Source organism: Gopherus evgoodei, chromosome 2 (genome assembly GCF_007399415.2).
Source record: "Gopherus evgoodei ecotype Sinaloan lineage chromosome 2, rGopEvg1_v1.p, whole genome shotgun sequence".
NCBI lineage: Eukaryota > Metazoa > Chordata > Testudines > Testudinidae > Gopherus > Gopherus evgoodei.
Window position 1 is genome coordinate 247,872,545 of NC_044323.1, and position 15,677 is coordinate 247,888,221.

At 38.2% G+C, this 15,677-nt stretch overlaps 1 protein-coding gene and 1 long non-coding RNA gene across 5 annotated transcripts in view; both read left to right on the top strand.

Annotated features, from left to right (window-relative positions):
- The window catches only part of LOC115646924 (carbonic anhydrase 13-like), a 31,397-nt gene that overhangs the window by 5,386 nt on the left and 10,334 nt on the right, over positions 1-15,677 (top strand). For all 4 annotated transcript variants that reach the window (XM_030553390.1, XM_030553388.1, XM_030553387.1 and 1 more), the window contains exons 2-3: positions 7,758-7,955; positions 14,738-14,856. In XM_030553390.1, the coding sequence (XP_030409250.1) occupies positions 7,758-7,955; positions 14,738-14,856 (317 nt within the window). The remainder of the gene's footprint in view (positions 1-7,757; positions 7,956-14,737; positions 14,857-15,677) is intronic.
- On the top strand, positions 1,355-7,751 carry LOC115646930. Its single transcript, XR_003999173.1, has 3 exons — positions 1,355-1,647; positions 2,160-2,234; positions 7,491-7,751. It is a non-coding gene; the product is annotated as an uncharacterized LOC115646930 (long non-coding RNA).

Genomic DNA, 15,677 nt, shown 5'->3' on the forward strand with positions numbered 1-15,677 from the left:
GGAGTTTGACATTTACTTCAATAGAGACAGGATATCACCTCATTTTTTTTTTCCATCGGTAAGAGATCAGTGACCATTGCTAGTAATGCAGTCCCATTACAGTAAAAAGGTCTGAAGTCAGATTGACAAGAGGCAAGGAGATCTGAGTCCTCCTCCTGTACTCTGAGAATTGTCTCATTACAACCTTATCCATAATCTTAACCAAAAATGGAAAAATTTAGATACTATGCAATATCTGGCCAGTGTCAAGTGATAGTTTCTTGAGCCACTGTTACACATTTTTTCTTTAAAGCACTCAGCATTTGGCCGTTCCTTAAGTATAGACGATTTTCACTAGCAAAGGATACAGTATTTTCCTGAACCTTCACTGGAAAGAAAAGGCATGAGTCCAAAAAAACAGGTTTTGGAGCAAAGTTCTTTCAGTATATCCAGAAATTTAAGGAAATAAATTAATATATCAGTTACAGATTACTTTGAGTTTCTTAGCCAAGTCATTTGGGCATATTGTGAAAGTGTGTATCAACTTTCCTTTAAGGAAGTGCATTCAACATTAGAATGGGGGAAGCAAGCAATATCTTCCTGGCATAGAGGCCACAGATCAAATTCTGCCCTGATTAACAATCCATTAAATCCCATTAATTTTAATTAGGGTTTCACGGAATGTAGGTCAGCACTGAATTTGGCCATAATGTATATATTCCATCAGTTAGAATGATTCAGTTGTAGGCCAATCAGACACAATACCTGTGCTTGGTATGTGAACTGTAATAACCAGTTATGTAACAGAGGTTCCAGAGTGGCAATAGCATCAGTCTAAATATATTGATTGTTAAAATCGTATAGTGTACAAAATTGTATAAATAGGAAAAGTTAAAGACTAAAACATTTTGACCTTCTGGCCAGATTCACTGAAGAGCCAAAGTTTATGGTTGCTTTGTGTCACTAGAGTGATGCAAAGCAGCTGAAGCAAACAAGTGAATCTGACCCTCTTGACTTATGAAAAGTAGATGCACATCTGTTACATATTTCTGCAATTTCTTTTTTAAACCAAAGTAAACTTTTGGGTGCACACTAGCTAATGCCTTGTACTGGTCCATGTATTTTATGTACCAAAACAGTATCCAACCAGACTTGCAGAATCAGGCCTTTTCATATATTCTAAAGGCAAAAGGGACCACCACTATGACATCTATTCGGGCCTCCTGCAAAGTCCAGGCCATAGGATTTACCTGAAATAATTCCTTTTTGAACTACAGCCTATCTTGATTTCCAGTGATGGAGAGTCCACAATCTTTGGTGAGTTGTTCCAAAAATGTATGCCTTATTTGCAATCTGAATTTGTCTATCTTCAACTTTCAGCCATTGGATTTCGTTTTATATTTGTCTGCTAGATTGAAGAGCCAGTTATCAAATTTCTGTTCCCCATAATATACCTACAGATTGTGAACTAGTCACCCCTTAACCTTTCTTTGTTAAACTAAATAGGTTGAGCTCCTGTCACTACAGGACATGGTTTTCCAATCTCTCAAACATTTTCATGGTTCTTCTTTGAACCCTCTCTAATTTATCAACATCGTTCTTGAATTGTGGACATCAGAACTGGACACACAGTTTTCCAGTAGTGCTTGCACAGTGCCAAATACAAAGGTAATATGACCTCCCTTCACTGTCTTTATCTGTCACAAGTCCAGAGAAGATAAAATTGTCTTTGTTACAATAATTCACAAGAAAATTCTTTCCCACTTAAGGATGAAGTAGTTGTCAGTAAGAATTTCAAAATAAACTATTCATCTGGTTTTGTTGTGTTTTAGGCATTCAGTTACAAACTATTTAGTGGTGGTTACAAATTGTTAACATTAGATTGGTAACATTAGGTTTTTTTGGCTGTCAATTTATGATTTTAAAATAGTTGAGTTTGAAGTGAAAAGCTATGGTGACTTCTTGATCTGCCATTTCAAGCTAGTGAGATGTGTATTGTAAATTCTGCTATTTAGTTAATAGATTTTGAGATTCCATTTTAGTGACTAAAAATTACCCTTGGACAAATCCGAGACCGAAAGCCTCTACCGCTATGCTGCGTGCAGTCAGCCTCTTATCTGACATGTAAATTATTGCTCTTCTTTGAGACCTATTCTGTGCATTTTCCCTCTGTTGTTTAGGAGAGCTGTACTCTCTTTATGAAAGTGATTAGAGGAGAAAGAGCTTTCTAGGAGAACTGCTTTCCTAAAACTCAGGTAAGCTTTCTTGGACACACTGAGGGCTTGTCTATCCTGGCAATTAACAGCGCTGCAACTTTCTTGCTCAGGAGTGTGGAAAAAACACCTCCCTAAGCGCAGCAAGCTGCAGCACTGTAAAGCACCAGTATAAACAGTGCCCCAGCCACGAGCACACAAGGCATGTTAAAGTGCTGCCACGGCAGTGCTTTAGTGTTGCCATTGTAGACTAGCCCTGAGTGCTAGCCTAGGTGCTGAGTGCCAAGCACTCCATTTGAAATCAATGAGTGTGAAAGGTACTCAACACCGCGCAGATTTAGGCCGTTAGTTGTAAAGCACTGAATGTGGTAGGGGAAGATGGAGCCAAAATGGATGAGGAAAGGGCACAGCTAGTTTGAATGATGGAGACAAGCAAGCCCATTGTGAATGAAGCTGACATTTCAACAGTATTTAATAGCATCCCTAGCATGCATTTAGCAGTGTAATAGTGGGTTAACACTGTGATACTGGTACATTTCTAGTACTGAGAAGACAAGTCAATTGCACTTTTATCAATAGTAGTGCCAACACAAGTTACCATGGACTAGGTTCTCGTACTTCCTTACTCCTTGAGTAATCCCATTGATTTCAATGGGACTACTTGCACGGTAAGACACTACTCGACATCTGATTTACCATTGCTTCTAATATTGTTCCTGCTTTTAATTTATACCTTGAAATCTATATAGCCAGATTCTGATACTCTTACTCATATTAAGTACTAATGGGGCTACTCAAAAAACCAAATATCAGAAGCTGTCCCTGCATAGCTAACTCATCACCAATAAATTTTGCTCAATATCAAGAATATCTCTTTTGTGACTCCTTTAAAGTGATAATCCTACACTCAGTTCAGTATCTCTCTTGTACTATTGTTTCCTGATTATCACAGATTTATACCAAAATTCTTTATTTTGCCTGGCATTATTTTCTAACCTTGTATGAACAAAATAAAATGGAAATTCTTTCAGTTTTACAAAGAAAGCACAAATTATTGCTGTTACTATTATTATACATATGGAAAGCCAGGGAATATGTAGACCAGATAGCCAAGGTTATTAAGACAAATCAGTAGAACTTGTTTAAATACATCAAAAGTCAGATGCCCATATCTGAGTCCACCAGATCAACAAAAGCTAGAAGAATCATTCAAAGCAGCATTTGTTTCTGTTCTATAAGAGAAATAGTTTTGTTTGGGTTTTTTCGGGATGCATGAAGATGTTACTAAAGGAAAGACAATTCAGAACGATGAGCTTGACATTTAGTTATGAATGATGTGTAATCCATGGTTAGTCTTATTATATACAGGAATGAACTCCATGGTCCAGACCCAGCTCCTGGGAACATACTGTCTCCTGCATGCATGAATCTGCCCCTACTAATAAACCATTTTTATTGTCTTAATGGAATGTTGCTGCCATGGCAGGTCTTGATGACTGAAGGAAGGAGGGTGTTTCTAGTAGCTAGGGCCAGTCTTGAAGAGAATGTTGATTATTGGGACAGAGATCTCATACTGGACTCTGTATTCAACAGGCAACCAGTGCAGAGAGGGTATCATAACCTGTGTTATTAACTAGATGGGCTCCTACATTTTATACCACGTGGAGCTTATTCAGTGTGTGTGGCTTTATTCCTGAATGTAACTAATTTGGGAAGAATTATATTTTTATCACTGAATGTCAGTAAATGTCACACACACAAACTGATGAAAAAATATTTTTATCCATAATAACTGAAATTTACAGATAGGCACAATAAGAAAAATGCTGATTGAGAATGTATTTGATTTAAGGATGTTTACTTTGTATATTTTTACATGTGATGTTAACCCCTACCTCAGCCCACAGTTTTATGCAACTGTGAAAATTTAAATAAATAAAAATGGAAAAAGCTTAAAAATAAAATTGATAGTATCCATCAAAATTATATAACATCAAATTCTGTTAAGCCTACTGTCAAGGTATGATTCCCCACTCTGAACCTTAGCGTCCAAAAGATGGGGTACCTGCATGAACCCCTCTAAGCTTAATTACTAGCTTAGAAATGATAGAGCTGCCATCACCCAAAAATATAGTGTTTTGGGACACTTTCTGGCCCCCAAAACCTTCCATGGGGACCCCAAGATCCAAAACCCCTTGGGTCTCAAAACAAAGGGAAATAAACCATTCCCCCTCCTTTCTTCCTCCCAGATTCTCCCCTCCCTGGGTAACACTGGGAGATCCCTGTGATTCAGCTCCTTGAATCTTAAAACAGAGAGGAAATTCACCTTCCCCCCGCTTTTCTCCCCCTCCCAGACTTTCCCTGAGATAGTGACAGTGATCCTAACACAGAGAGAAATCAGGCTTTTCCTCCCCCCTTCTCTCCTTTGCCCCACCAATTCCCTGGTGAGTGCAGACCTCCTCCGCTTGGGTCTTACACCAGAATAAAAAAATCAATCAGGTTCTTAAAAAGAAAAGCTTTTAATAAAAAGAAAGAAAAAAAGTAAAAATTGTCTCTGTAAAATCAAGATGGAAAATGTTACGGGGTCTTTCAGCTTATAGACACTAGAGAGAATCCTCCTCCCAGCACAAATACAAGTTGCAGCAACCAGAGATACAGTCCTTCCAGCAAAATACACATTTGCAAATAAAGAAAACAATCAAAAGACTAAACTGCTTTTCTAACTGGTACTTACTAAATTGCACAGAAGAGGCTGTTTCAGAAAATTGGAGAGTCTGTATACATGTCTGGTCCCTCTCAGAACCCAGAGAAAACAAAGAATAAAATCCAAAAAGCACAGACAAAGGCTTCCCTCCACCGAGATTGGAAAGTATCTTGTCTCCTGATTGGTTCTCTGGTCAGGTGTTCCAGGTTTACTGAGCTAGTTAACCCTTTACAGGTAAAAGAGACATTAACCCTTAACCATCTGTTTATGACACCTACATATAACAAATTGTAATAATCAAAAGGTTATAAATGACTGAATTATTGTGCCCTAATTTTGAGAGTGACAGGATGGGATTAAACTTTTGGTCCTTATTCTTTGTTTGTGCAGGCTCCCCCCAACCACCCATCAATCTCTGTTCGGGTTTACGGTAGCACTGAGGAGACCTAAAGGACCCCAAGCAACAGACAGACTTCATTTTGAAAGCAGATGCCCTTAATAATGGGAGGAAGAGGAGGTTATAGAGGAAACAAGTTCCTCAAAACTATTTCCTTCTCTTAGTAGCATCACCTTAGTCTTGCCTGGATTCATTTTTAGCCATTTGCGCTCCTTCCATATGCGGATTGTGGCTAAACACTGAGCATGCTGAGAGATGGTACTGTTTACATTTTGTTATAAAGGAGATATAGAGCGAAGTGTCATCTGTATACTGTTGACATCTCAGCCTATATAGCCCTGCCATCTCATCCATTGGCTCTTTACTGAATAAAAATGTAGGCCGGGGGGAGAAGGGGAGAAAGGACTGATCCTTATGGAACTCCACTGGTGTGGGCTCTAAAGATGGAGATACAGTTGTCCAGAATGCCCCTGAACACAGAAGTATGAGTTGAGCTATTTCAAGGAACCTCTGTCCACCTCTGCGGCTGGTGGGACAGGAGAATTTGATCAGTGGTAACAAATCCTGGAGAAGGGTCCTGCAGGATGAGAATGGAAGTACTTCACTTGTCCATGCACAAACCCCAGCATCCCTGTGATGGGTTGGGTCACAGAGACCACCTTGGGACTGCCACCTGATGTGCCGAGACTACCTCTGAGCCCGTTTTCCCTGCCAGCTGGGGACCCCAGAACCCTTTATTGTTGAGCCAGACATGCTACTTGGCTGCAACACAGACCCAGGGCCTGAACCATGCCCCCAAAGCTGCAGACTTAACTGAAAATCACTTAAGAAGTGCTCCTGTCTCTAGCACCCAGACACCCAGCTCCCCATGGGATCCAAACCCCAAATAAATCTGTTTTACTTTGTCTAAAGCTTATGCAGGGTAAACTGATAAATGCTCCACCCTCTATAATACTGACAGAGAGATATGCACAGCTGTTTGCTTCCCCAAGTATTAATCAGTTACTCTGGGTTTAATAATAAAGTGATGTTATTAAGTATAAAAAGTAGGATAAGTGGTTTCAAATAATAACAGACAGAACAAAGTAAGTTACCAAGCAAGAAAAAATAAAACATGCAAGTCTAAGCCTAATACAGTAGGAAACTGAATACAGATAAAATCTCACCCTCAGAGATGTTCCAGTAAGCTTCTTTCACAGACTTGACTCCTTCCTAGTCTGGGCCCAATCCTTTCCCCGGTACAGTTCTTGTTAGCTCAGGTGGTAGCTATGGGATTTCTCATGACTGCAGACCTATTTGTTCTGTTCTAACCTCTTTTATAGATTTGGCACAAGGTGGGAATCTTTTATTTCTCTGGGTCCCCAGCCCTCTTTCTAAATAGAAAAGCACCAGGTTTAAGATGGATTCCAGTACCAGGTGACATGGTCACATGTCCTGTGAGACCCAAGCCATCATTCTTCCCAGCCTGACTCACAGAAAGGCTTGCAAGTAAATAGAGCCATCTGCAGTCAATTGTCCTGGTTAATGGGAGCCATCAAGATTCCAAACCACCATTAATGGCCCACACTTTGCATAATTACAGTAGGATTTCAGACTTATATTTCATATTTCCAGTTTCAGGTACAAGAATGATACATTCATGCAACTAGGATGACCACACAGTAGATTATAAGCTTTGTAATGATACCTTACAAGAGACCCTTTGCATGAAGCATATTCCAGTTACATTATATTCACACTCTGTAGCATATTTTTATAAAATTATGTGGAGTGCAATGTCACAATCCTCACATGAAAATTCTGTGCAGAAGCCCTATGCCTCTCTTGGCATTCCCCTGTTTTATGACCGTGCAGATCCATTGGAGCCATACTGTCAGAGCTTCTGCCTCCCAGGATACCATGAAGGAACCCTTTAAAGGGGGGACCTTGGGGAAAGATAATGTAGTGAGGTCTAGCTGAGACACTGTGTTGGATTAAAGCAAGGTCTTTGATGGCCTGAGAATTCAGTTGAGGCTCACAATACACCGGAGGCAGGACACTGGACTGGAAGGAAAACTTGATGTTGCTCAGATGAAGAGTTAAGTATCTCTGAGCTTACTGAATGTACAGGTGCCTGCTACATTCCTATTGGCTAGAAGTACTTGGGAAGAGGCAAAAAGTGCCAAACTAATATTCTAATTTGTGTTTGATCAATTAGACTGGAGAAGGTTCTGTGAGACCAAAGAGCTGTCTGATGACCCAGCAGAGACAGCCGTATGATATATTGAATTCCATTCTTTGGTGAATCTTTCTGTTTTTAATTTAAAATAAATAGATACAATTAATTAAGATAATCCAGGTGAGTTCTTGTGATTTTTCTCATTTGTAAATTCTTTTTTCTATGAAAATAGCAAACACAGTGTAATTAATTAATTAAAAACACCTTCTCTCTTCTTCTTTCTCATTTCCTTCCAATGCATTTTAGGGCCTTCTCACTGGAAAGAGGTTTTCCCTGTTGCTAATGGAGACCGTCAGTCCCCTATTGACATCAAAACTGAAGAAGCCAAATATGACCCCGCTCTACCTCCTATTAGCCCTAACTATGATCCAACTTCTGCTAAAGTCATCCTCAACAATGGACACTCCACATGTGTAGAATTTGATGACACAGAAAATAAATCAGGTTTGTTTCTGTTTACATTTAATTGTACTTCCATTCTTTCCATGTTTCATGAATGGAGTACAGTCTGGGTATGTTGCACTGGAGATTATATCATGTCATATGAACAGTAACACAGTAGTTCTCTAAGTTCAAAAGCAATATTTTTTCCTGCTTGTCAGTATTTTGCAATTTTGAGATGATTTCTTACAGAAATTCTAAATCACAGTTCTCAAAAAGTGCCTAGGATCACATTCTGTTAATTTTTCCCCACATGGTATGGTCTCATCCATACAATCTCTAATCCCCAGTTTGAATTGTTATATAACACATTTTTCAAACACTGCTCTCCACAGCATAGATGGAGCCTTTGTGTCTTATTGCAGGTCCAGTCAAGTGAATAAGGTCCACTTAAGTCTCTTATCTGCTTTTAAATGCAGATATTGCATGATTTATGTTCTAGCTCTGAACTCATGTCAAGAGTTGATCAATAAAGAACAAAGAAATTATGTGTCAAAGGATCCTTTTTCTTTCTAAGAAATGTCATTGTCCCATTTTCTTTTTTCTTTTATTTTTTAAACACCCATTGACTCTCCTTTTGCAAACAACTATGGAGGCTCGGAGGTTGTCCTGACCAAAAAATCTTTCTGTTATATTTACTGACTTCATATGGGTTTTCAGAATGCTTCCTTTGCATAACAGAGAGGCAAGCTTGCATCTACAGAAAGCTCTTTTTCAAACTATACAAGTGTAGCCCTTCAGAAGCGAGAGAAGCCTCTTGTGGTTGATCTGTTAATTTCAGATACTGCCTCACTACTTGGAGAAGGTTGTTGAGAGAAGCCTTTGTTATAAAGACAAGTGAGAAAATAAAACCCAATTTAGTAAGGAACTGTTTTGATTTTTCTGTTTGTTTGCTGTTTGACATTTGCAGGATGTCAGGATGTATGAGTAAATATTCTCAAACCCTTCTTTGTAATTCAGTTTCATTAGCAGGTGCTGTAAGATCAAAGGTTGTTTGTATGTATTACCAAGTTTAGGATAGTTAAGAAACTGAGCATGGACAAAATAAGATTTACAAAGAAAGCTGAGCAGGAGAATCCTGCCTTCCTATGTTACAGAGGAAGGAGGAACTGCTTTAGGCAACAGTTTCATTTCCTTGCATTAACTGCACTCAAAAACAAAACAATGTAAAACTGTAGGGTCTACAAGTCCACTGAGTCCTAGTTCTTTTTCAGCCAATCACTAAGACAAACAAATTTGTTTACATTTATGGAAGATAATACTGCCCACTTCTTATTTAAAATGTCGCATGAAAGTGAGAACAGGTGTACTTTTGTAGAACTTTTATAGCCGGCATTGCAAAGTATTTACATGCCAGATATGCTAAACATTTGTATGCCCCTTCATGCTTCGGCCACCATTCCAGAGGACATGCTTCCATGCCGATGATGCTCATTTTAAAAAAAAAAAAGTGTTAATTAAATTTGTGACTGAACTCCTTGAGGGAGAATTGTATGTCTCCTGCTCTGTTTTACCCGCATTTTGTTTTACCTGCATATATTCAACGTTATAGCACTCTCAGATGATGACCCCAGCACATGTTGCTCATTTAAGAACATTTTCACTGCAGATTTGACAAAACACAAAGAAGTTACAAATGTGAAATTTATAAAAATAGCTACAGCACTTGGCCCAAGAATCTAAATTGCCTTCCAAAATCTGAGAGGGATAAGGTGTGGAGCATGCTTTCAGAAGTCTTAAAAGAGCAACACTCTGATGCAGAAACTACAGAACCCGAACGACAAAAAAAGAAAATCAACCATCTGCTGGTGGCATCTGACTCAGATGATAAAAATGATCTGCTTTGGATTGTTATCAAGCAGAACCCATCATCAGCATGGACACATGTCCTCTGGAATGGTGGCTGAAGCATAAAGGGATATATGAATATTTAGCGCACCAGGCACATAAATATCTTTTGATGCCGGCTTCAGCAGTGCCATGCAAATGCCTGTTCTGACTTTCAGGTGACATTGTAAACAAGAAGCAGGCAGCATTATCTCCCACAAGAGCAAACACACTTGTTTGTCTGAGTGGTTGGCTGAACAAGAAGTAGGACTGAGTAGACTTGCAAGCTCTACAGTTTTACATTATTTTGTTTTTTAATGCTATTATTTTTGTACATAATTCTACATTTTTGAAGTTCAACTTTCATGATAAAGAGATTGCACTACAGTACATGTAATAGGGGACTTTAAAATACTATTTCTTTTATCATTTTCACATTGCAAATGTTTGTAGTCAAAAATAAATATAAAGAGAGCACTGTACACTTTGCATTCTGTGTTGTAAATCAATATATTTGAAAATGTAGAAAACATCCAAAAATGTTTAAATAAATGGTATTCTATTGTGGTTTAACAGTGCAATTAAACACACAATTAATCACAATTATTTTTTTTAATCACTTGACAGCCCTACTTATTTGGTTTAAATACTGTGTTTTTGTAGCTTACAAATGTGTGTTCAACAATACTCAAACAAGTGTGTGTTCAGAGATATAAAAATCATCCAAGACACAGGATGGAGGACTTCAATTACTCAGACATCTGTTGGGAAAATAACACAGCAGAGCACAGATTATGCAACAAGTTCTTGGACTGTATTAGAGAGATTTTTTTTTTATTTCAGAAGGTGGAGAAAGCTACTAGGGGAGAGGCTGTTCTAGATTTGATTTTGACAAATAGGGAGGAACTGGTTGAGAATTCGAAAGTGGAAGGCAACTTAGGTATTCATCCACGAAAGCTCATGCTCCAAAACTTCTGTTAGTCTAGAAGGTGCCACAGGATTCTTTGCTGCTTTTACAGATCCAGACTAACACGGCTACCCCTCTGATACTTAGGTGAAAGTGATCATGAAATGATAAGAGTTCATGTTTCTAAGGAATGGCAGGAGGAAGAACAGCAAAATAAACGCAATGGATTTCCAGAAGGCAAGTCTAAGGGGAAAAACAGTTGAAGACAATTTGGCAGTTTTTCAAAGAGAAATTATGAAGGGCACAAGAGCAAACTATCCCACTGCGTAAGAAAGATAGGAAGTATGGCAAGAGACCACCCTGGCTTAACCAGGAGATCTTCAATGATCTGAAAATTTAAAAAAGAGTCCTACGGAAAGTGGAAACTAGGTCAAATTACAAAGGATGAATATAAACAAATAACACAAGTATGTAGAGACAAAATTAGAAAGGCCAAGGCACAAAATGAGATCAAACTAGCTAGAGACATAAAGGAAAGCAAGAAAACATTCTACAAATACATTAGAAGCAAGAGGAAGAGTAGGCCTGTTACTCAATGGGGGGGGAGAGAACAAGTTAAAAATTACTTAGATAAGTTAGATGTCTTCAAGTCACCAGAGCTTGATGAAATCTATCCTAGAATATTCAAGGAGCTGACTGAGGAGATATCTGAGCCATTAGCGATTATCTTTGAAAAGTCATGGAGGACTGGAGTAGGGCAGATATAGTGCCCGTCTATAAAATAGGAAATAAGGACAATCAGTCAGCTTAACTTCTGTAACCGGAAAGATAATGGAGCAAATAATTAAGCAATCAATTTGCAAACATCTAGAACATCATAAAGTGATTATTAACACTCAGCATGGATTTGTCAAGAACAAATTGTGTCAAACCAACTTGATAACTTTCTTTGATAGGGTAACAAACTTTGTGGAGGAAGCAGTAGATGTGGTATATCTTGACTTTAGTATGGCTTTTGATACTGTCTTGCATAACCTCATAAACAAACTAGGGAAATACAACCTAGATGGAGGTGAGTGCACAACTGGTTGGAAAACTGTTCCCAGAGTGTAATTATCAGTGGTTCACAGTCATGGTGGAAGGATATAAGGAGTGGGGTACTGTAGGGATCAATTCTGGATCCAGTTCTGTTCAATATGTTCATCAATGATTTAGATGATGGCATAGAGACTACACTTATAATGTTTGTGAATGATATCAAGCTGGGAGGGGTTGCAAGTGCTTTGGAGAATAGGATTATAATTCAAAATGATCTGGAGAAATGGTCTGAAGTAAATAGGATGAAATTCAATAAGGACCAATGCAAAGTAGTTCACATAGGAAGGAACAGTCAGTTGCACACATACAAAATGGGAAATGACTGCCTAGGAAGGAGTACTGTGGAAAGGGATCTGGGGATCATAGTGGACTACAAGCTGAGTATGAGCCAACACTGTAATACTGTTTGCAAAAAAATTGAACATCATTTTGGGATGTATTAGCAGGAGTGCTGTAAGCAAGACATGAGAAGTAATTCTTCAGCTCTACTCCTCACTGATTAGGCCTCAACTGGAGTATTGTGTCCAGTTCTGGGCGTTACATTTCAGGAAAGATGTGGACAAATTGTAAAAAGTCCAGAGAAAAAGCAACAAAAATTATTGAAGGTCTAGAAAACATGATCCAAGAGAGAAGATTGAAAACATTGGATTTGTTTAGTCTGGAAAAGAGAAGATTGAGAGGGGACATAACAGTTTTCAAGTACATAAAAGATTGCTACAAAGAGGAGGGAGAAAAGTTGTTCTTAATTTCTGAGGATAGGCTAAGAAGCAATGCACTTAAATTTCAGCAAAGGAGGTTTAGGTTGGACATTAGGAAAAACTTCCTAACTGTCAGGATGGTTAAGCACTGGAATAAATTGCCTAGGGAGGTTGTGGAATCTCCATCATTGGAGATTTTTAAGAGCAGGTTAGATAAACACCTGTCAGGGATGGTCTAGATAATACTTAGTCCTGCCATAAGTGCAAAAGACTGGACTTGACATTCCTGTTTATGCATCCAAGGATTAGCCCTTTTAGCCATGCTGCACTGGGAGCTCATGTTCAGCTGATTATTCATCATAGTCTTAAACTTTTTCCTGCATCCCAGGATAGAGTCCCCCATTCCGTAAGAATGGCTTACATTCCCTGCTTCTAGATGTATGACCTTACATTTCATTGTATTGAAATGCATATCGTTTGATTACAACCAGCTTACCAAGCAGTCCAGATTGCTCTGTAACAGTGGCTTGTTCTCTCCATTATTTACCCTTCCCCAATCTGTGTGTCATCTGCGAATTTATCAGTGATGATTTTATGTTTTCTTTCAGTCCATTGATTGTTTTAAACTTTTTGTGACACTGGCTCTTTTAAAGCTCTGTGTGTGTGTGCGTACGTGTGTGTAATTTTATTCTCTTTGAACATACTGGTAAATGTAATCAAATCATGATCAATTGCATCTAACTAACTTTTTGTTCTGTGATCAGTTCCTCTTTATATATCAAGATGAGGTCTAATATAGAATTCCATTATGTTGGATGCAACGCTTCTTGAGTTAAGAAATTATCTTTTATATTTTTTTCCTATTTAAGAAGCCAGTCGTCCTATTCTCCACTCTGATTTGGTTGGGTGTTTTAGATTACACCAACTAGTATCCTATCCTGTACTTTATTTGTTAGAACATCGATCCATAAGCATTTACGGTCACTTACTTCTGAGTTGTCAGTGACTCGGAAACAAGTAATGCCATTTTTGACAGTGCCACTCCCATTGCTCCTTTGTCCACTCAATCTTTTCTAAATAAGTTATAGCTAGCGATTTTAACATTCCAGTAGTGCACATTTTCCCACCAGGTTTCAGCAATACCAGCTAGGTTGAACGTATGCTCATAAATGTGCAATTTCAGATCCTTTTGTTTGTTTGTTACCCAGATTCCTAGCATCCTTTGATGCATTTTTGTTCTTGATATCTTCATTTTGTGCTAAATGAGTGCTCATTTGTTCCTCCTTTTCACCTCCCACTTTTGTTGTTGGTGTATGCCCTACCAGCTTGTGCCTTAGGTGACTGGATCCCCTTTTCTGTATCTCTATAATGGGTCTAGCTAGAACCCCAGAGCACAACAGTCCTTTTTTATGGTGTGTGGGGAGGGAGAGGGGAGAGCTGAAATCAAGATGTAGCTTTTCTAAGAGGCAGGAGATTCAGTGTCAGGGCATTACAGAGACTGCGATGAGATCGGATCTAAAGTTCTGATCTTAGATTTTGGTTTGGATCCATCTCTAGTTGGTTCGTTTTTTTTAAAAAGAGAAATATTTACACAACACACACACACACGCCTTACATGTGTTGTTAATGTGCCATTTATTTACATTTTACATGTCACTAATTTTGAACTTGGACAAAACAGAGGCATTATTAGCTTCACTTTGTTTATAATCTTTTTCACTGCCTGGTTTTCGTCTTTGGTACAGTACCATTTCATCTGGGTTTCAAACAGTGCCAAGGAATGTTGAAATACATTTTAAATCAACTGACCTATTTTCCTCCAATTTTATTAAAGAATCTACCTTTCTATGGCACCTAATCTTTAAGCCTAATTTGGTTGTCAGTGTCACTTTGAAATGTGTTGATAAGAATGTAGCCGCCAAATAGGTAGCATAATAATAATTCAATTTCTTAGAAGAATTAAAAAAAAAAGTACTGCTTCTTGCCTATAGTAAGACACATTGGGTGATTTCAGTTCATCCCCTAGTAGCAGTTATTAGCTAATTTACATATATATAACTTAAATTTTGAAGGGCATAGTCTCTTCTTTCTCTTGTTGTTGTGCAGTAGTGGCATCCTATTAATACATATGCTTCGAGAATCTATATGAGAGCCTGGATCCTGAAATGGTGCTGTATACATGAAAGCGTAGGTCAGAAGCTTTTATTATAATGCATGTCCCCTTGGCTAAAAATCTCTTATTATCTGGTTTATAGTGCTGAGAGGGGGACCACTCAGTGGAAGCTATAGGCTGCGCCAAATTCACTTTCATTGGGGGGCCAGCGATGACATTGGTTCTGAGCATGCAGTGGATGGAAAGAAGTATGCAGCCGAGGTAAGGCATTGTATTGAATTTTATAGAGGCCACAGTCTCTCTGTAGTTAAGGCTGTGACTAGCATTCCATTGTAAGACAGATTTTGGTTTCCTATCTTTTCAAAACATAAGCAATATGCCTGAAATTTTTCATGTGTGATCCTATGCCAAAGGAGAATATATTTAGAGACCTTGGCAAAGGGTAAGACAAGAAGTACATAAGATATTATAAGTGGAAAATTTAGAGGATTTTATTGTTTGAGAATTTGTTTTAATCTTTTTTGTTTTTATTTTTTAACTTTTCCTTTGGGATCATTATATCTCAAAATAAACCTGACATAGAAACTGCAGATTTTGGTTTTTTGATCATCCTTACTGAGGATATGTGCATTTTACTATTTGCAGAAGAGTAGAGTGGTTATTTTTGTGGTGTATGTAGCAATGTGACAGTTATGCCTTTGTTTTCTGTGTACTGCACCTTTAAATGTCTAAGGCCTATGCTGCCTACAGAGACAGGCAGCCATTATGAGTGTTCCAGTTAGTGCAGAATGTCACAGAGGAGAAACGCACAGTGTGCTCTCTCGTGGAGTCTTTACTTTTGCTCTTGCTTGTTCCTTGCTTTTGATTATTATACAATAAAAGTAATTCAGATTGAAAGTATCTGTTTCCTCTTTGCGTATGGGAAAAATAAAACAAGTATTTTAGTTAGGAAAATGGGATCTCAAACAACAAATAGCTCAGAGAATGTGAGAATTTTCCTGGGTAAAAAAGGAAAATAGAAAAGGTAAAAATCAATTTTTATGGAAGATTTTCACTATAATGCAAAAGAGGAACAATTTGAA